The following is a 22,852-nucleotide window of genomic DNA, read 5'->3' on the forward strand; positions in this document are numbered from 1 at the left end:
GAGACACGCAACTTTACGTTGGTTTAGATACAAGTAACCTTATAAAAAGGAAATAACAACCTTGACAAAGTTGGTTCAGGATAAAGTTGGTTCAAACAGATGAAAACGAGCTAATAGAAATGGTAAAGTTGAAGGCAATGGGAGGGAGTCAAGGAACAAATAGCACTCACAGGAGAGATTTGCTCTGAAATTTTTGGTCGAAGTTTGGAGTCAGAATTTGAAGCCCATACAGACTCCAACTTTGACTCCCACATTAAGTTTCAAATTCACTCTAACTCTAACTTTGGATTTCGAGACAAGTATTACATAAGCAAGTCAATGATGCAGACTTTGGCAGTTTCACCCTTTACTCTCAAAATCCCAAGTACAATGGTTCTAAGTCTAAGAAACCTCAATGGTCTTCAAGGAACTAGCATCACTTCAAGCCTAAGCAATACCAAGACAATTCCTCCTCTCAAGGTTCTCAATCCTCCCAAAAGTTTGATGGACAATCCTTTGTGACCAACAAGGCTGCTTGCCAAAAATTGACACCAAGCCTTAAATTATTTTCATAAAATGGAGTTTGCTTATCAAGGAAATCACATTCCTTCATAATTTGCTACTATGACTACGAATACTAGCATCAAACCAAAAGATCAAAGACTTGTTGATAGTGGAGCTAATCAACACATGACAGATGATATGGAAAATCTAGTGATAAGTTAACTTTATCGAGGTGGAGAAGAAAATCACAATTGGAAATGAGCTTGGTCTGTCCATTACTACAGTGATTCTTCCTTTCTTAAAACCCCATCTTGCACACTTGAACTTAAAGATGTTTTGAGATGCCCCTCTACAAGTGCAAAGTTTTTGTCCATAAACAGATTTTGTCATGATAATGATTGATGGCTTATACTAACCTCCAATCTTTTCTTGTAAATGACAATCATATTGGGAGGATTCTTGTACAAGGACCACATAGAGATGGCTCGTACGATTGTACCCCATGAAATCTCCAGTCTCAATTAATAAAGGCATGTCTTGCATAGCCTTCTTAAGAGTTTTTGCTCAATCCTCCATTTGGCACTTCCGTTTAAGCCACCCTTCAGTTCAAGTTCTCAAATTGTTAAAGTATAATTTTCATCTTCCAATAAAAGGTTCACTCATCTATGGTTTTGTTTATGTATCATGTTAGATGGACAAAAGTAAGTATCTCCCATTTCCATCTTCAACTCGAGTTACTAAAGTTTCCCTTGAATTGGTTCATTTTTATTTATGGACCTCCCATGTTTCTTCCTTAAATGATTATAGATATTATGTTATCTTTATCAACAATTACACTTGGTTCTCATGGATTTATCCCTTGCATAGAAAATTAGTTACTACCTTCACTTACTTTGTTAAATTTAAATGCATTGCTGAAAACTACTTGAACAGCAAAATCAAATCATTGCAAACAGATGGTGGTGGAGAGTTTATTTCCAATGATTTTAGATAACTTCTTGAAACAAATGGGATCTTACATAGACTCTCTTGCCCATTTACACCTCAGCAAAATGATCTTGCTGAGAGAAAACACAGGCACATTGTCAAAACAGGACTCACTTTGCTTGCTCACTCAAATCTTCCAACTACATATTGGTTGGATACTTTTAACACTACCATATTTTTTATCAGTAGGGTTCCCACACTTGTGTTACAAGGCAAGTCTACTTATAAAATATTATTAAAGAAAGCTCTTGACTATTCTATGCTCAAAGCTTTTGAGTGCGCCTACTTCCCACTACTCATAACTCTTCATGATCAGAAACTTCAATTCAAGACAAAGCAATGCATTTTCCTATGATATAGTCATAATTCCAAGGGTTATCGGTGTCTTCATCCTTCTACTTAACTAGTTCATGTCACTATACATGTTTTTTATGAATTTACATTTCTAGCACAAGACCTTCTACCATCTTTACAACATCCCTTTGTAACAAGATTACATCAACTAATTAAACCTTCTATTAGCCCCACCTTGATCATGGTACTCTCATTTTCTTCACACTCTTTATCTTTTTATAGTAAGAATCCTTATACAGGTACATCATCTCCTAAAGCCTCAACTAACCATGATCCTACCATGCTTGAAACTTCTACAATTGTTGCAACATTATATTTTGTTTCTATTGCCCAAACCGAGCTTAATCCCTCCCTCTTGTACATTCTTCTCACCCTATCAGAAGGGCCAAGACTGGTATTTGACAAGGCAAACTCTTTTGTGATTATCAAGTTTATTATTGTATTAATCATCTTGTGCAAGTCACTTATGCAGCAGTAGTACCTAATGAACCTCACAGTCTTTCTCAAGCAAAGCAACACAAGGAGTGGAAACTTGCTATGCTAGATGAATTCAAAGCTCTTCAAACCAATGGAACTTGGACCCTTTGTCTCAGATCTAAACATAAGAACATAATGAAGAATAATTGGTCTTCAAGGTGAAGCAAAGTTTGATGGGACATTAGACAAATTCAAGACTAGTCTATTTGCCAAGGGATTTCACTAGAAAGATGGGTTGCATTATATAGATATATTCGGTCCCATGACTAAACCATCCACAATAAGTGTTGTAATTACTCTTGTAGTTCATTTTGGATGGTCAATTTAACAGTTAGAGGTGTCCAATGTGTGAGGACCATGACAATGAAAGAGGGTAGACCACCATCCAAGGGCAGAAAGGAAGGCAAAGAAGAGAGCCTTTTCTTGTTGAGTAGAAGGCAAAGATGATCCTTCCTCGATTTGGGTAGAAAACGGGGCAACAATGGTCTGCCGAGTGCAACCACTCCAACGGAAGAGCTAGCAAGCACCTAGGTAAGAACGAGGAGTTGAAGAGGCTCTTAGTTCTAAAAAGCTGCCTAATGTACGGAGGTAAAGAACGAACTTAAGGCGAGCAATGATCAATAACAAGACCCTTATTGACATATATGAGCTTTTTGAGACAACATGAAAACTTTCAGAAAGCGGCAGTGTCGTAGACAAAGACCCACACTCCAGCTAAAGAGTCACATCTAGAGTGAGTCTACTTAAATGATTACAACTCAGCAAAACATATCAGCAAAACATATCGTTTGAAGCCAGATATATGGTCTAACACCATGTGGGAGACCCTCAATTGGAGAGAGACTTAGGCAAAGAATCACTCTTTGAGTAAAACATGTATATATAAAACATGTCGAGGAATCAGCCTCCAAGGAATTACCCTATACACAAAACTCAATACATGTATATAATTGTACACGTCGCCAAGTCGAGAAATCACCCACTTCTTTGGCATGTAAAACTCATAACACTAATCACATAGTAATTCACAGTTATCACATAGATATTCATCACTCAAACATTCGTCTTCTGATGGGCCAATGTGGAATTAGTCGCTCCACCGTTTGCTCCACCGTTTGAAACTTGAATATCTCTCCCACCCAACCAACATGGTGCAAGTCAACTCTCTTGTACCCAACATAGATCGACTCTCACACAGAGATACATATGTTCCCTCAAGAAATGTGTACCCAGTCAATCATCTTGAAAACACCAACAAGTGATATGCCCAAGGGATTCTTCATCCAATCTAACAGGTGTGGCCAATGCAATATCGCCCCACCCCAATCATTTATGAGAACTCTCTCTACCTGTATGAAGCTCGTGGAAATGTATCCCAAAAATGGTTTGGGGAATTCTCTTTTCTGTCCCATGATGATCGACATGTGATATGATTACTCACATAGAGACAGCACCAAAAACAAATGCATTTAAATCTAAAAAAACACGAAGTAAAAATGTTTGTAAACATAATTTTCTCGCACCGTCTTATAAGCTAACCTACCAAGGGATAGGGCACCTTACAATACCTTTTTGCATAGCACTCTAAAGAAGAAGTCTTTATGGAACAACAACCCAATTCCACAAATACTTGGTTTCTAGACTTTGTTTTGTTTGTCACCTCAACAATGCCATTTATGACCTCAAACAGGCTCCTAGAGCCTCGTTTACCAAGTTCTCTAATTGTCCTCTACACTTTGATTTCACATAATCAAAGGTAGAGTACTCTTTATTCACCTTTCATCATTATGATATTTGCATCTACATACTTATCTATATGGATGATATCCTCGTCACAGGGACTCATCCTTAGTTTATTTGTTGGCTCATTTGATCTTAGCAAGCCAACTTTGCTCTCAAAGATCTTGGGTTGCTTCACTACTTCTTTGGGAATCTAAGAGGCACAAAATTCTTCTAGTCTTTATTTGTCTCAAACAAAGTACATTCTTGACCTTCCATACAAATCTAAAGTGCTTGATGCTAAGCAATGCTCCACCCTCATAGAAGTTAAATTGTCTCAAACTCAAGGGGACCTTTGTGATGATCTTGCTCTGTTTAGACAGGTGGTTTCTGCATTAGAGGATTGCATGCTTTCTTAGCCCAATATTGCATTTGTTGTTAACCAACTATGCCAATTTATGCTTGCTCCTCTTACCACACATTGGATAGCTACCAAGCATGTAGTATGCTACCTCGAGGATAGTTTAACTCGTGGAACTTTCTCTGGACTTGGGTCTTTGCAGCTTAAATGGTTTTTGTGATGCTGAATAGCTAGAAGTATAGATGATCGATGTTCTACTACAGGCTATGCAGTGTTTCTTGGCCCTTGTTTGGTGTTGTGGAGTGCTAAGAAGCAATCTGTAGTCTCTCAGTCTAGCAACGAGTCCGAGTACAAATCGATGGCCATTCTCACTGTTGAGCTATATTGGCTATGCAGGTTGCTACTTGACCTCCATCTTCATTGTCTTCAACTCCTACTAGCCCTACAACTCGGCCCGCCCAATTTTTGCCCAACTCGACCCAATCTGACACTCCATACAGTACGAAATTAACTCGACCCAAATCGGTTCCCCCCTGCGATTGCACAGAATCCCAACATGCCCATCAACCCCTTCATTGCCATTGAATAACAAGTTGATATGATAAACATTATGTAGCAAAGAGAGAGGGATTGGATGATCTAGTATCCACTTGAACTTCAAGTAGTTCAAGATGACGCTTGAGCATGTCAAGCTTCTCATTCAATGATGCCAACTTGCTCTTCATTGTAGTCTTTGAAAGAGTACAAGAAGCATAATATGAAATAACACCACACCAATCCCACAAAAGTTGATACTATAATAGGATAGAGCAAAAATCACAAAATGGTTATGGGCATTCATGTACTGGGGTAATTATGGTGTAAAAACTAAAGCAATCCACAATAGAGGGACGTGCTATTCGAATCAATCCCATATTAGCAAATCCGGTATTGTAGAAGAAGAAAAAGAAGGGAATAGAATTGGTTACCAAATTGGACAAGGAAATCGAAGAGGCGTCAAACTTTGAGGGAAATGTGAGAGATAAGCTCTTGGTTCTCCTAATCTACTTGCACCGCGATCCCAACATTCACTGCTTTTGTGATCCCTCCTACCCTGGCCATCATTCATTTACTTCTTTTTTCCTCTCTTTAAGAGATACACAAAGAGATCGAGCAAAGGAAGTATCAAACCCTTTTCAAGTTCTCAAAAAAGCAAATCATGTGTCTTTTTCTGAGATGATGCACAATCCTTAACAAATCGAGTTGATCTTGGAGGTTGAGGAGAGAGAGAGAGAGAGAGAGAGAGAGAGAGAGAGAGAGAGAGAGAGGTTTTTTCTGAAGAAGGGAGGAAAATTGGGGATGGATGCAGGCTACAGTTTCACCGGCTAAACAACCCATCCAAGCCACATCAAATTTTAACCCGGTTTTATCGAATGGGTCGGGTTTTGCATGGGCCTAGCTCCTACCCTCTGGAGAGACAATGTACGCGCTCTTTCCCTTGCCTCTAATCCTTTTTGTCATGCTAGCACAAGACATATGGTGGTAGACTATCATTTCATAAAGGAAAAGGTTACTCGGAATGACATTTTGGATCAATCACATCTCAACTCAATCTCAGCTGGCAGACATCTCCGTCAAGTCTCTAACTTATGCACAATTATTTCTACTTTGTGACAAGCCCTCAACATCTGTCAAGATTCCAGCCCATGGTTCAATACAAAGCACAGCCCATAATCATCAAGATTTGAATGTTGAAGATCATCTGCGCAATGTCAAAGACAGAAATCATGGATCCTATAAATAACTGTGTAATAGATACTCTTTGTAATCTGTACGTAAATGTTCCGATTATCAAATACAATTAGTTCTTTATAAAAGTGCACTTAAATGTAATGATCTGTAATGGATGCTAAACATCGTAGCCACTCTACGACCGCATTTCATCTAAGAAGCAAGAGGATGACAAATTTATGGTCCTTCGTATCCGCTAAAGCTCATAAACATGGTACAATTTCTTCTTGTTGGGAGTCCAGTTCGAAGTTGGGTGGCAAAACTTACTGAAATTAGCATCAAATTTGATGGAAAGCTATAGGCCGATTCGTCTGCATATGCAGTTTCTCTGGTGAAGTGGGTCCTTGTAGTTGTGATCCCTACAAAGTTGCTGCAACCGTGCAGAAGTTCACATGTTATGTTTCAGAGACTTTAAATAATGCATTTGAAATGGAAAGGCCTAGGTCACAAAAAGCTACCACAGAATCCATTCAATAATTCAAAGCAAAGGGCCCCCTGAGCCTTGGAACGGTTTCGCTCACTACGGAATTTTGGAAACTCACATTCCAATCAAACTTCCCAGTTAAAAAACTTAATAATATTATATACATCAATTATAAAATGGTTAGGTGTCGCATGCTAAAAAAAGGAATGTGATTTATTATTAAAAAATTAATTTTTTATTTAAATTTGATATTTACATATGTTTTTTTTCAAAAAAAAAGATCGCAACATTTATGTTTTCTATAACTGCAAAAAGTCATCTTTTTAAAAAACTAATAGCTAATTATAATGGGAGATGATCGGGTGAGCGCATTAAATTGGCAGGCTACACCCACCTTTGCCTTTAAATTTGATATTGGGGATAGTGCAGAAGATGCATCTAACCATCGCGGGGATGAAAATCGAAATATAAACTATAAACATAATACTTAATATAAAATTAGTATATTTTAAAAAAAAAAAAAGGTCAAAATTTTAATAATTTTATTTATAAGAAATGTATTTTCTTGTGAGCAAAAGGGTATATAAAATAGTGTGAATGATCCCATTTTAAGTTCCAATAAGTAAGCTTGAAATTGAAAACTAATCCAACCAAGATTTGATGCTTTTGTTTTGTAGAGTTGCCATCTATGATATATAGGGGCAATCGGGGTGATTAGCTGGTCCCCAGCATTCAATGAATTGCCATTATCCATATCTTTCTTACGGGTCTCCATGGCTACCTATAATATGCGGTGCATTTACTCTCTTCACTTTGTTATACCCTAATTTCTTCCCCAAAATCAGTCCACCTAAGGCTAAACTCTTTGGTCGGAATGCGGTTTAAACTGAAAAATGAAATTTGCAATCATGTAATGCGTTAATCATAAAAAATAGTAGACGACGATCTATACTTTATATGAAAGTAAGGACCGGGTGGTGGAGGCACAATAGTGACAGATCTATCTTCATTCATTATAGGATAAAAGCCGTAAGAAAAGAATTTTAGAAGTTTAAAGAGAAAAAGGAGGAATCCCATCATTTCGTGGATGAATATAGTACTGGACGTGGAATTTTCGGATAGAGGCTTTTGAGGAGAGATTCTGCACACTACGGTACGTAGAGGCATGTCCGAAATGGATGATTACATGATTAGATTGATCAACACAACCATTAAAAGCTGTCATCTTTTAATTCATATATATATATATATACTAGTAAGGGCGCTACGTGCAAGGCACGTATGCCCTTGCACGTAGTGCCCGGTTGGAGGAATGAAGAAACCCCAACAGAAGATAAAATCTCTTCACAGGAATAGTCAATAGCAGTAACAGTTCATCCAAAAAAGTGTCAAAATTAAGTAAAATTTTCGAGATGGAAGAATACATTATCATTGCGATGCCTCATTAGCTTTTGCATAGGCTGACTGGTATGCATGGTTTCTCAATTCAGCCTCTACTCTTTCTTGCTTCTCTCTTGTGGCTTGCCTCTCTGCATCCTTCTGGGAACCAAGATCCCCAACACCTAGACCAGCAGATAAGAGCCTCTGCTTCAAGGACATCTAAATCCAGCTCCTCTTTCTTCTACAAGGATTTTATTTTTTTTAGGCTTTTCAAATTGAAGCATTTTTTGTGGAGTAGAGTTAATCTGATGAGATCTTCCCAAATGAGTTGAGATCTTCAAAGGGATCATTTGTGGAAGAACCCTCTATCTTCTTACGGACCTGGCAATAGGGAAATATATTCTTCATAAGCAAGGAAAATCTTGATTAAGAAATAAATCATTCAGGCATGAAAAGAAGCTTAAAATGGTTATATCATCCACCACTCATAAAAGAATTTTAGCGAATTACCTATAAATTCTAGGAAAGCCTATGTATAAATGTTTTAATAGTTCATTATACTTCTGCTTTGAAAGCTAAAACAACGAATGTCAAAGAACAAGGAAAAAAACGTTATACCAATTCCCTTTCAATAATCTAATATGCTCACTAACAACCACCCAAACAACAATAACGTTGCATATACATATGTGCATAAACAATGAAAAGCTCGTAATTTACCTGACAACAAAGAATGCTTGCATTGTAATTATTGATCTCCGTGTACAAGGATTTTTCATCTTGTCCTGCATTTTCATGTGTCTCTTGAGCATCAGATCACAAGCAGATTAGACAAAAAACAAAGGAAAAAAAAAATAGAGACAAGCTGAGAGAGAGAGAGAGAGAGAGAGAGAGAGAGAGAGAGAGAGAGAGAGAGAGAGAGAGAGAGGTGGTGAGAGAGAAACCCTAAGCAAAGATTCCATCAATGAAAATTCTGAAGCCTCTCAGCAAAGTTTCCGTTGAGCTGGCCGCCGTCGATCATGAAGAAGTGGTTTCCGTCGAACCTAGGAACACATTCGCAAGCCTGCCAAAACCAAAAGACAAAACAGAGATAAGCTATGAGAAAGAGAGAGAGAGACCCTAGGTGAAGAATCGGAAGCCTCTAAGCAGAGTTTCCTTCGAGCTGGCTGCTGCCAACCGCGGAGAGGTGGTTTCCGTCGAGCCCTAGGAATACATTCGGAAGCCTCCTAGACGACTCTGTCTATTTGCCCAGGATCACCGTCCCCTGAGCCACGAAGCTGTAGATTCACGACTACTTCCCCTTTGAATCGGTCACCTCAACCCTAACCGTAGGAAAGAGAAATGAAAACACAAAAAAAGAGAAGAGATTCTCAGAGGGAGATGAACTTGATGAATGGCTTGCTAGTTGCTTTGCTCTTTTGCTTTAGATTGGCCTCCACCCATCAACTAACAAATACATCTCTTCACCCTGACAACGTCACACCACCACACTGTAGAATAGAGATATTTTAGAAGGCAACCCAACGAGAAGTAAGCTCGGTCTTCAAAGAACCAGATAAACGATGCTGATGAACGAAGAAGAGGAGAAACCGAGCTTTACACGATTCGAATCCAAAACAACCATAACGAGCTTGTTGTGTGGGTGATGCGGAGGAGCAATTCGAAACATACAGAGATTTTTCTGTGAGAGAAGTGAGAATAGAGAAGAGCAGAAGTGGAAGTATAGTTTCCAGATTTCAATCGGTGAGAGCAAGCGGTGATTTTGGAATTACGTGATTTAACAGATGGAGCTCACCAAGCAGATCTTCAATAACTTGCATGCTTTAGTGAGGACGCATCCACCGAGCGGTTTAAAAGCAGAGCAAAAACGTACACATTCAGCTGGATACGATGGAAATTTGGAAAATAAAGCAGAGACAGAATTGGCATAAAAGAGTTATACTACAGCTGCTTGATTATTGTCGCATAGTAATATAAAGATATATATATATACAAGAAACAAATTCTAGATTTAGAGGCTGGTGCGGCTGCCCTACAAAGAAGAAGAAAAGGCGTGCGGCAGAGGCTTACCTCAGGAAAAATAGAGGTACCGTGGGGAAAGTGACGCGACGGAGCTGGGCTACCTGAGGCGATGGCCTTCATTCGAGAGCTTATGAAGATGGCAAAGAACTCTGTTGAAGGAGGAGGATCCTCTTACTCCGATTTGAATGCCTTGATTGAAGATCTGAGATCCCAAGCCATTGCTGGTGAAGCTACCGAGGATGGAAAGAAAGAAAAGAAACGCACGCTGGAGGGCATATAAGAGCATGGGTCTTCTTCATTTTTCCTCTTGGAATTCATTTTCGGGACGAAGAGAAAGATCCGAAGACTGAAAGAAGAGAGAAGACGAACAGACATAAGGAAAGGAGTTTGGTTTTGGAGAGTTAAACGAAAGAGAATATGCAGAATAGAAGACGTAAAGGTGAATTTAAGAAATTAAGAAGAAGAACTGACATACATCCCAACAATTTACACGGCGTTAAATAAAACAATAAAAATAGACGGAAAAACAAGAAAACAAGAATTACTGTTAACTAACCGTTAGATAGGCACTTTTTATAATAGAGAGATATATATTATAATAAGTGACTATTTAATAGAAATTTTTATTTTTTATTTATAATAAAAAACAAAGCAAAACAAAAAAGATAATACTTTATTCATGTACGGTGACCGTACTTTTTAATTTTTTTAATATATATTTTTTTACTTAATGATTAAAAAAGTATTTTTAAATGATGTTGTGATTTTTATTTATTTTTAAAAAATATTTAAATATATTAAAAATATATATATAAAAAATTAAAAAAAAAATTGTTTTGCCTATTCGGTGGCCACCTTCGGTGACATTTCTATGTAGACGTAGCAGCGTCCAAACAAAAATAGCTACATTAAAAACTAAAATGGTAATCAAGTAATAACCGGCAATTTTATGACCAAACTTAAAATATTCTAGTTCCCCCACTTATGCACAGACATCCCTATTAAACCAACAACCACCAGCAGGTTGCAGCATCCACTACTCCCACACTCTTACTCCACTAGCCTCCCTTTGCCTTTCAGATCTACAGACACTCAAAAAACAGCGTCACGCGCTCTCACAAACGGGAATGTCTCCCCCATTCTCAATCCTTAGTATTACTCTCCTACTACTCATCCTCTCCTTTGCCGCCGCCACAGGAAAAGCCCAAGACGATATCGTTCGCTCATCGTGCGTGCACGCCAGCTACCCCAAACTCTGCCTCCATACGCTCTCTGCCTGCTCGGACCACGCCTGCAAGACCCCTCGCGATCTCGCCCAAGCCGCCGTCAAGGTCAGCCTCTCCCGGGCTCGCCGACTCTCCAGCTACCTCGCCCAAGTCCCCACCACCGGCGCCAAGATGAGACAGCAAGCGGCCTTGAGCGACTGCGCGGAGCAGATATCAGACACCGTGGACGACCTGAGCAAGACGCTGAGCGAGCTGAAGCACCTGGGTCGACGAGGCGAGGCGTTCCAGTGGCAGATGAGCAACGCGCAGACTTGGGTGAGTGCGGCCTTGACGAATGAGGATACTTGTCTCGATGGGATCCCGTATGTTGATGACAAAAAGATCAAGTCGGATGTGAAGCGTAAGATCAAGAATGTGGCTAAGGTTACGAGTAACGCCCTGTACATGATCAACCGTCTGGACGAGAGTCGTGGTCGTCGGGATCTATGATCACGATGAACAGTACTCCTCATTAATCATGCATGTGATCTGTTCGATCCCGTTTATCGTATCTGTGCAACTTCCTTAAGTTTCCAGGTTTTTCCTTCCCCGAGTCTGTACCTAATAGTGTCAGTGTATTATTGTGTTGTTACTCCCACAGTAAATGTAATATTGCTATTTTAATATTTTCCATCATTTTCCTCAAAAAAGTCAAGGAAAATAGTAGTGTGCCCATGAATTTATCTATTCGTTTTGGCCGCTCATATATTTTAATTTTTTTTATTATTATTTAATAGTTAAGAAAATAAATATTAATGAATTAATATATTTTTATATTTTTTAAAAATATTAAATATGTTTAAAAAATATGAAAAAGAAAAAAAAAATAAAAAAAGTGATATTTAGCTTGTGGAGCAAGCCGCTGGACGGCAGAGTAACATCACTCAAAACTTAAAGTTGAAATTTATATGTTTTAGCCGCAAACAGGCTTTAAAAAAATAAATTTATAAATTGATATCACTTATTATATTAGATTGTGAAGTTACGTTTATTATAAAATAGACCTAACATATTATATGAAAGTAAATCAATTTATAAATTTATGTTTTTAAAATCTCTTTATATAATACTTCTCTTGAACAATAAAAACTGTTTTATCTACAAAGAAAAACACAAAATCTTCCATTTATAAATGACCATGATTCATGGAAATCATTGGTTGGTTGCCCATCGTAACGTACTCAACTAGTACCTGTGGAGGAAGTAAGAAATCGTCACTACAAGAAAAATGAGCAATTGCAATTAATTTATAGCAATGAAAAGATTATTAACAACCTATTCGTTGCTAGTCGTAATTGCCTCTTTTTTTTACAGTGCGCGTTAGCTTGTTTGGACTGTCTTCCATTAGGAGCACTTTACCTGGGGGAGTAGGACTATGAGAACCTTGGCCGTTCCATAATGGTCGGTCAATTCCTGAACTCATAAGGCCGCGGTCTCTTACTTGTTGGTGCCTTTGGGGATGGGCAAATATCAAGACTGCCGACAGTGCTTGCTAAGGCGACAAAATGGCCCCAGTGGCTACCGCTGTTCAGGAAATTTCTCAAGGAGGGGCAATAAATTAATTTTTTGAATAAAAAGGCCTTTGAAAATTAAATCTTAATTCATTATATATTGAAATTTTGGGGGGCTTTCGAAAAGAGATTAAATACCTGGCTTCGCCCTTGTGTCTATTTTCATGGAGATTTGTCATCTTAATAAATATTTCTGTGTAAATTATACAGAGGATTGCTTTAATTAGTTGTAAAAAAAATTTATAAAAATAAATTTATAAAATAACATAATTTAATATGATATATTAGATTATAAAATTATTTTTATTATAAAATAAATCTAACGTAATATCAAATAAAAATATTTTAATTTATAAATTTACTTTTATGAAACCTTGAGTATATCACTTTTCAATCATAAATGTTTTAGCTTTCGTAGTATCACTTTAGAATAATTTTGTAATTTGCATTAGGAAAGGTCACATTTGCTGTGAACGTTTTAAAGGGCGAAATTGTTGCCTCATAAAGGAAAAGGAGTACTGTTCAAACTTTGCATGGTACTGTAATATAGTTATTTATACTTTCAATTTTATTATTTTATTCTCTGAGTTTAATATTCTTAACAATTTAGTTTCCTCAAGTGTTTGTTTAGAATTACGGTAGAAAACATAACTTATAAATTTAGAGACTTATAGCTTATAACTTAAAATAATAAGTTTTATTATTAAAAAATTATTTAGTGTTCAATAACTATGTGTTTAAAGCACTTTCAAACATGTTATATTTGTTTAGAATCAAATTACAAAAGTGCTTTTTTGATATAAAAAAGATGATTATTTGATTTTTTTTTTAAAGATTGTGATCATATTTTAAAAGTTTAAAAATTGTAATTATATTAAAGTTGTATGAGTATTTTTGCTCATTAACAGTTTTTTTAAAATTTGAATTAAGTTCCACATTATTCGAGAAAGTACGTTTGAGGAAAAATATAAAAACATATTTTTTAACTTATTTGAAATTAAATAGTATTTTGATATGTAATAGTCAAACAATCTAATTTTTTTCATTAAAGAGTTTTTAAATCTATTTAATCACTTTTTAATACTCTTAATGCAACTCCAAGCAGCCCTTAATTTCTTTTAACAAATATAAGGAAGGTATTGGCATAGCATGCATGCTACGTGTATAACAAATAAAATATCCAAATAATTTAAAAAAACTAAAAAATAATTGCAAAAGGCCTACAGATTTAAGAAAATATCAAGAAAGACTCAAAATATGAAAATAAAAGTAAAGTTAAAAATATTTAGAAATAGAAAATAAAAATACATACTGGAAAAAAAAAAATTAAAGAAATGTACGAAAAAGCCATGAAATATACATAACAAGCATAAAAAAATTAACCAAAACACAGAGTATTTTGAAAACCAAAAAATTAAAAATTAGAAAAATGATTTTTTTTTCTCTGTTTTTTCTTCTTTTTTTTTTTTTTTTTGCTTTCTCTTTTGTTCTCAATTTGCTGAAATCTTTAGTTCGTAAATATGTTTCTCATGAAATTTGTAGTTTGGTTTTTTTTCTTTTTTTGCCATATTATATGTTTGTATTAGCACATGCTGTTTTTTATTTCGTTTTTTTGTCCAATTTATGTTTTTGTTTTCAATATTTAGGTATTTTTGTCGTCTATCATATGAACAATATTTTTCGTTTGAGAGTTGCTATGCATCCACAGCTGTTTTGATGCACACTTCACACTTTTTACTTTAAGAAATGATATTTGCAGTCGTAGTTGTGCAAGCGGCGTGCAGTCGCTTTGAAAAAAATGAAATAATATGGGACCCACATGAAAAAAAAAAAACTAACTTTTTAATCGTGGACTCCACTCTTTTTCAAAGCGATTGCGCGATATTTGTAATTCCACGACTGTATGTAGCATTGCTCTTTTACTTTTTATTTCTTTTAAATGTCAGACGCCTCTCTCTCATTAGCTCTCTCTCATCTATGTCTCTCTCTCATCATGCTCTCTCACTCCTTAGGTCTCTGTCTCTCTCTCTCTCATCAAGCTTTCTCTCTCTCTTTGACCTCTCTCTCTTTGACCTCTCTCTCTCCTCAAGCTCTCTCTCATCAAACTTTCTCTCTCATCAAGCTTTCTCTCTCTCTTTGACCTCTCTCTCTCTCTGACCTCTCTCTCTCCTCAAGCTCTCTCTCATCAAACTTTCTCTCTCATCAAATCCCTCTCTCTATCCAACTAACATACTTTTTTATAAGACTCGACTGTTATTTCTTTCTTCTCTCTTTTTCTTCTTCTTCTTTCTTATCTAGTCGTGCATCCATGGAGTAGCAACAACGCACAAAAAAAAAAAAAATATTGATATTTTCTATTGATGTCATGTTTCGTAGCCCAAGCAGTACCATGATAACCAAACCCTTGGTGTTTGCAGCAAGAAAGAAGAGTGGGCTCCGGTAATGTCTGATATCCCTCCGATGCCAAAGTCAGTAGAGAATATTTGGATGAATAAGAAGGCTAAAATAAGTGAAGAAGAAGAAGGGTTCAGAGAGAGTCCCCTTGGGTGGGATTGGAATATTTATGCCTGCTTGAATTTGGTTGTCAAGGAAGGTCGTGGGGTGTCAGGTCGTGCTTGGGTCAAACCTGCCACCAACCTCGTACCATGGTAGGGTGTCAGGCCAAGGTCATGCCATCCTACGGTGCCAAGACGCCGTCGTGTGTTTGGGCTCCCTGATCATCATTAAATGTGGCGTATCCTAGGTCTAGTACACCCACGATCGGACACGCCCAGTCGCCTATGCTTTGCGGCAATTGTCTGCTGAGTGTCCACGCTGCCCCATGATAGGCTTTTCGATCGGGTCGGCCCCAGTGCCTAGGCCTCTTTGGACGAGAAGGTGCGTCATGGGCTCTCCGCTTGGCTCCTACCTTGAGCCCCTAGCCGACTTTGGTTCCCATTTGTGGGGCCCAAAGTCCCAAGGGTTTGATCTCTTTGGGCCTGGGCCTCTCCCTGGAGGGGCCTCCCCTTGCATTTTCAAAATGCAAACTAAAATTAAATCCCCTACATAGTGAGTAGAGGCACAATCATGAGTTATTTCGATACATACAGACTAGAAGTAGAAGTTTTCAAGCTTAGTACTCTAGCATAGTTAAGTTATAAGTTACACTAATAATATACATTAATATCCCATACCAATGGCTCTCAAGCTTATATTGTGTTAACATAACATCAGTAGTTTAAAGCTTTTGAAATACACACAGACCCGTGCGGTCAAAACACCCAAAAGCCACCCCACCCCACCCCACCCCAGCTCAAACACAAACACGTACACAACAACATGTAACACTAAGGATGCCACGTACTTTTGTAATTAAAGCCAGGCAAGAAAACGTCTCTTTATTTCATGGAAAGTGTTCTTAAATTAACCAAGTCTTAAAATAAATACGTACTCAGTTTTTAATGCGGAAGATAAAATAAATGCTAACTCATCCTAGTCAACTTCTTCACCTAGATGGTTAAAAACATAAAATAAAATATGTTAAAAATTTAATAAGAAGTATATAATACCGTAAACATAAAATTCTTCTTAAAATAAGCATAATATTGATCGATATAAAATCATAAACATTCATCTTTATGCTCATAATATACAAACTTATAAAACTTTATTTCCCTTTTCTTATCTTAATTGGTCAACACATACTAACTCTCTAGCAAGGTTGTGCATCAATCTTGTTACCTATAACCACAAGGAGAACTGCTAGATATATCATAAATATCTTATGGACTACGTTTAGGGTGGTTTACACATCCACCCATAATTAATTTACGTTGGTACTATGCATCCCTATGACCATCTCAGCTTATATCTTATTAATCTTAGACTTATCTTATGATTACCATATGAGGACTTTCACGACAACATATGTCGTATGAGATGCATGATTCACGAGCTTAACATGGCTAGCATAAAATAAGAAAAGTACTATAATATGACCACATGGTATGATGAATGGTATGCTTTACGTAACTAATCAGCATGTTCTACGCATTTAGCATCACGTTTGGTACATAAAAAAATGGACTTCCAAATAAATGACTTTAACTACTATAATAATTTAATAGACTAGTTTACGATATTTTTAAGCTTATGGTGAAGCTACTTATCTCGTAGTGCTAGTCCAACAATTTATTCACGTAACTTGTCACCTGTACGAACTAATGAATCGTCACTTAAAGTGTGTATTATGTTAGGAGGTTGTGGTACGGGGCATACAATTACAACTGAAGTAGAAATGAGAAAGAATAAAAAAAATAATAAGGAACTCAAATTGTAGAAGAATTTCACTTATAGCAAAAGGATTACAAGAATTTCTCTCTTGAATAAGGAGAGCACAATTGACAATACCCTCTCTTATAAAAGGAGAAAACTCACTCTTTCTTATAAAAGGAGAGACAATATATAGGAGAAACCTCACTATTTTTCTCTCTAAAACTCTCTCTCTTTCTCTAAATTTTTCTTTCAAAATGGGATAGGTTTCTAAAAGCAAAAACATGTATTTATAAGAGTTAAAGGAGGTGGAAGATGGCGGAAGCAACTGGAAGATGGTGGAAGTAAATGTGAACGCAAGCTTGATGTAGGTTGTCAACTAGCCACCATTTTTGACCCATAAAGGTGGCGGTGGAAGATAGGGGAAGCAAGTGGAAGATGGCGGAAGCAACTGGAAGATGGCGGAAGCAAATGTGAATGCAAGCTCAACTAGCCACCATTTTTTACCCATAAAAGTCCATAAAAGTAGCTTTACCGCTACATATTAGTATCTTATCTAATTAATTTATATAATCTCTAAGAAAGTAATTTAACTCTCTTGTGGTTAAAAACAATTTTGACGAAGAAATTGAATAAGTAATAATATTAAAAGAAAGTGACTGATCCGCAGAGCATCAAGGCCAGAAATCCGCAGAGCATCAAGGCCAGAAATCCCCAACAGCAGCGAAGCAAACCTTGCCGACAAGATCTGCATTGCTGAAGAAGGCTGCTGGGAGGTTGACGAAGACGATGTCGTCATCTCCACTGGCAGAGAGTTTTTGTAGAACGAAAAATAAAGACGGCGGGGATCAGAGGATGTTGAGGACCAGAGCGGAGAGCTCGTAGAAGATCAGATCCTAGATTGCTCATCTTGATGCTGCCTTCTCTTCATTCTTTTCTCAGAAAATTCAACATTTTACATCAATATTTTAGAGACCAAATCCAAATGAGAAAAAAAAAAAAAAAACTATAAGCGAAAGCAGAATTCTATATTAACTTTAAAACCAGAAAAGGTACTTTCCTTTTCTTTTCTTTTTTCCAAAAAAGAGGCAACTGGCAAGTGGATAGACTTGGAAACTTTATCTACAACGGTTCTATGGATCGGAGAGGCTTTAACTTAGAGGGTTTGAGTTTGATATTAAAATGTTTAGGTTAAAACGGATTGATTTGTTAAGATATGATTTATAAACAGGTTAATAATAAGTTAACCTATTTAACACGAAATTAATTCCTTTTGACCAATTTAAAATTTATTTTAAAATTAAAATTTTATTATTGTTAAGTTGTAATATTGATATTTTTTAATATATTTATGTTTTTATTGTTAGGACTATAATTTTAGATATATGCTCATATTTGTTATTATACGGTTTTTATTTTAAACATATGCTCATATTTGTTATTATACGGTTTGTAATATTAGTTTTATTATATGTTAAAACCTGAAAATTATTGATATATATATTTTTCAAGATATTGTGGTTTTTAATAAATATAGATTTTAACTTTTATATAAAATTATATTAATTAGGTCAAATGAGTTATGTGCTTTAGTTCAACATATTTACATGAAACAAACAGGTTTAAATAAGTCATGTTGTATTAACATATTTCTAATTAATTATTAAATAGGTCAAAACGGGTAATACGACATGACCTGTTATCTAAATAGGTTGGGTTAGGATTTACAAGTTGTACGTGTTTAGCTTAATGGGTTGGGTTCGGGTTGATCTATGTAGTCGAATGTTTATAACTTGATGGAGAGTTGTTATGGGCAGAGGTATGATTGTTTCCTAGGAAATCTAGAAGGGAAAAAACAGAGAGAGAGAGAGAGAGACAGAGAGAGAGAGAGAGAGACTGACGTGGTTGTGGTAGTATATTTTGGTTGTGAATCTACTCAGATGACCAAGAAGCATCGTTTAGCTTGAGAGAGAAAGAGAGAGGGGGGGGGAGGAGAAGGGAGAGCACATGATGGGAGATTGTATTGAATTATTGAGGTGAGGCCAGTTCTATTTTAATTTAATTAGAATGATAATGTTTAATCTGATTATTAGAGGGTGTAAATCCCATTTGCACATCACAACTGGCTTGAAGTTAAACTCTATGTTTTATACCATACAAAGCAAAGATTATACATGGTATTTGGCCATGAAATAAAAAATGAGAGCTTACTGAGATCTTGTGTGGAGCTAGAAGTGACTAGTTGGTCATGAATGATGGCGAGGTGATGGTTGCGACTTCCTCTATAGAACACCTAGGTGGGTGAGAAGAGTTTTAGTGACGTTAGACAGAAAAACGATGGAGGAGAGAAAGAGAGGGAGGTAGATGTGGAGGCTTACCGAGGTGGTGCGAGGATGACTGGGAAGGGTTGGTTAGTGGTTTCTATGATTGTCCTGATGGTTTTCTATGAGATGAGTGCAAGGCATTGGCGATTGAATAGAGCAATTAGACGACTTGGGTTTGAGTGTATGAGCTCCTCCTTATTTACGGTTGTCCTTGGTGGTGCAGGGTACCATTTTGGTGGTTCTAGGGTCTGAAGCTTGCAGTTATGGGTTGGAGTTGGGCAACAGCACCATCGTGATTCATGAATGGAGATGTTTTTTGGTTAGAGAAAAACAAGGGAGATAGAGAAAAAAGACACAGTGTGAGGGTGGATATGAAGAGAAAGGGGACTTGTGACGTCCCTAAATTCCGTTTGGGATCAGACGGACATTTGAAGTGTCGAGACATGCAACACAAGATTACCTGCCCCCGTTCATGACATATAAGATACAATATTCCTAACATGCATCTAACATTATGTAATATTCGCAGCGGATAATTTTTTTCTTTTAGCAATACTATGCACCAAACTGAAAATATCCCAAATACTTAAAACATACTTCATATATAAAGATCCACTGAATAACTAAGATCACAGCACTAGTCCAAAATAGTTATGATCCAAAAGTACTGGAGATGCAACTCCATCGTACAAGTAGTAATTTAACTACTATATTAACATTAACGACGCACCGTCATTCAGTCGACTGTGTCTAGTTGATCAGCTCCTGATCCTCCTTCAGGTCCTGTAACAAGATCTACCATTCGGGGGGAATGGTAGTTGGGACTACCACAGTGAGATTTGATTACAAATCTCTGCAAGTTAACAAAAAAACTTCCACACATGCTAATGATGCACGGATGACAGTAAAAGCATAAATGCATAATCAAATTCATAAGTAATTAAAGCATAACTTAGCGTACAACATAGCATAATTGACATAACTTAAATTGAAATATGAACTGAACTTGACTTGACATGAACTTGATCTGAAACTTGACTTAGTATGAACTTATTCTGAAACTTGAATTAACATGAAAAATACATACTCCACAATTGTTGTGGCCCCATATATTCTACGTGTAAATACATACTCCACAGTTGTTGTGGCCCCATGTATTCTACGCAAACTTGACTTAACATGAAAAATACATACTCCACAGTTGTTGTGGCCCCATGTATTCTACACATCACAATGCAGTTAAATACATACTCCACAGTTGTTATGGCCCCATTTATTCTACACAAACTAAATGTACTCAAGATGAAACGTGACTGGAATACGAAAGGATTGGAGCCCTGACGTAACATAACGTGATTTGAACATAACTTGAAATACATGACCAACTTGAGATAGAAACATTTCGTAACATGGCATAACATATAATAGATAACATATTTAACATGACATACTTGTAATGTACAGTAATACATGACAGAATATTTTATGTAACAGATAAAAATTGATGACAGAATAAATTCTGTATAATAGACAATTACGTGATAACTTGGCATGGCATGACATATACGATAACATACATACATACACTGTAGTTCCTTTACTTAGCACACATACACAGTAGACTGCTAGTAAGTTAAAAGCTAACCTACATCGATGTCCGCATTTCTTATAAAACTTCAAGTGCGATCACGAGGAACTGTAATTAGTGATTCTAAAAGTTAGAACTAAATTACTAAAAATTTGAAATATGGAAAATACTAACTTAAAGAATAAAATTTTCATTTTACTCTCTACATGTGGGAAAATGACCGTTTTACCCATAACTTAAGGATTTTTCATACTAACTCCAAAAGTTTCCAAAATTTACATTCCTCATGTAAATTTTGTCCTAAACTTAGATATCAATTCAGAAAAATTTAAAACAAAACACAACTATGGAAAACACACTATGGCCGAAACCTCCATAGGTCATTTCCCTTGATTTTTGTTGCAATTCCTTCCAACTTCAAAACTCATACTTAAACCAAAATTTTGCAACAAACATCTTCCAATCCTAAGTTCAAAACCATACTTAAAACATCCATTTAGAAAAAATTAATAATCAACACCAAACTTTTTTTGTAAAAAGATCCAAGCACTTGAATCACAAGTTTTGACCTTAAATCAAAACATCTCCAAGAATTTCAAAAAATCAAATCTTACTTCTAACATATTCATAATATCATCCTAACATCAACCATGCTTTAAATCATCAAACTAAAGTCACCAAAATCACAAAATAAGATTTGGAGTTTTTGGTTTTACACTTAGTCCAAAAACAGAAACTTTTTCCTCAACTAGTTTTGATAAATCTCTTGATCTATGACTTATAAATATATGATCTTCAAACCAAACCATCACATGGTTTAAAAAGATGTCCTAAAACATATATAAGCTTCTAATTCAAGATCACGTGGTTAGAAATTAACCAAAACATAAATTTAGCTAAGAATATCCACACTTTGGCTTATCTGAATATCTCTTTGCATAAAATTTCATATATTTGAAACTAATATCAAATATCTTCAAAATAATAATATAAAACGTATATAAGATGCTTAGGATCCTCCAATAAAATTATTAAAGTCATTAGAATAGGTTTAGACCACCAAAGAGTTAAACTTTCTCAAAACAGAAACTGTTTTTCTTCTTCCAGTTTCTAAGTTTCTAAATCTAAGAAAATCTTTCATCAAAACATTTAATCATGCAAAAATCCTCAAACAATAGTCACATATACATGTTAACAATACTCCATAAAAATTTCGGAGCAATATCTATCCATTAGCTTAGTCAAAAACTCCAAACTATAACATATTCTCCAGTTTATCTCCCAAAATAACCTTTTTATAGTTTATATAATATTTTACTGACCAAATGATCTTCAAATGGGGCAAATAAGATATCTATATAAACTAGACTTAAAAAGGAATAACTTATATGAAGGAGACTTTATGATAAAACACTTACAAAAGCTTCGAAATGGGTGTACAAAAGAACTCCTAAAAGCTGTCCTAGAGAAAGTATTTGATATTCTTTTAAGGAACGTGTAAATGAAGATAAGTTTGTAGGTGATGGCTGGAGCTACTTATGGACGAGATAAGGAAGATGATAAGGCTGGAGTTGAGAGTTGAGTGTAGTTTTCTCCTGCCCAAAATATCTATAAAAGATTATCTCATAATATTCTATCCAATAATATCTACAAAAATCAACTTAAGATATTTTTATCTAATAATATCTATAAAAATCAATTCAAAATATTTTTACCCAATAATATTCACGAAAATTACCTCAAGATATTTCTTTTTATTTTTATTTTTATCCAATAATATCCACAAAATCAGCTTAGGCTATTTTTCAAAAATGGAGAGTATACTTGGAAGAGTAAGGTGGTTAAAATCTTTCCATGTGTCCTATTAAAACTTTCTAACTATCTCCAATAATCGAAACCTACTTATGATACCATAGTGAGTAATAACATCAACTAT

At 36.0% G+C, this 22,852-nt stretch overlaps 1 protein-coding gene across 1 annotated transcript; it reads left to right on the plus strand.

Annotated features, from left to right (window-relative positions):
* Positions 1-10,987: 10,987 nt before the first annotated feature.
* Positions 10,988-11,929, plus strand: LOC122304245 (pectinesterase inhibitor 3). Its single transcript, XM_043116395.1, has one exon. The coding sequence runs from the start codon at positions 11,105-11,107 to the stop codon at positions 11,690-11,692; it is 588 nt and encodes a 195-aa protein (XP_042972329.1). The 5' UTR covers positions 10,988-11,104; the 3' UTR covers positions 11,693-11,929.
* Positions 11,930-22,852: the final 10,923 nt, after the last annotated feature.

Source organism: Carya illinoinensis, chromosome 3, assembly GCF_018687715.1.
Source record: "Carya illinoinensis cultivar Pawnee chromosome 3, C.illinoinensisPawnee_v1, whole genome shotgun sequence".
Taxonomy (NCBI): Eukaryota; Viridiplantae; Streptophyta; class Magnoliopsida; order Fagales; family Juglandaceae; genus Carya; species Carya illinoinensis.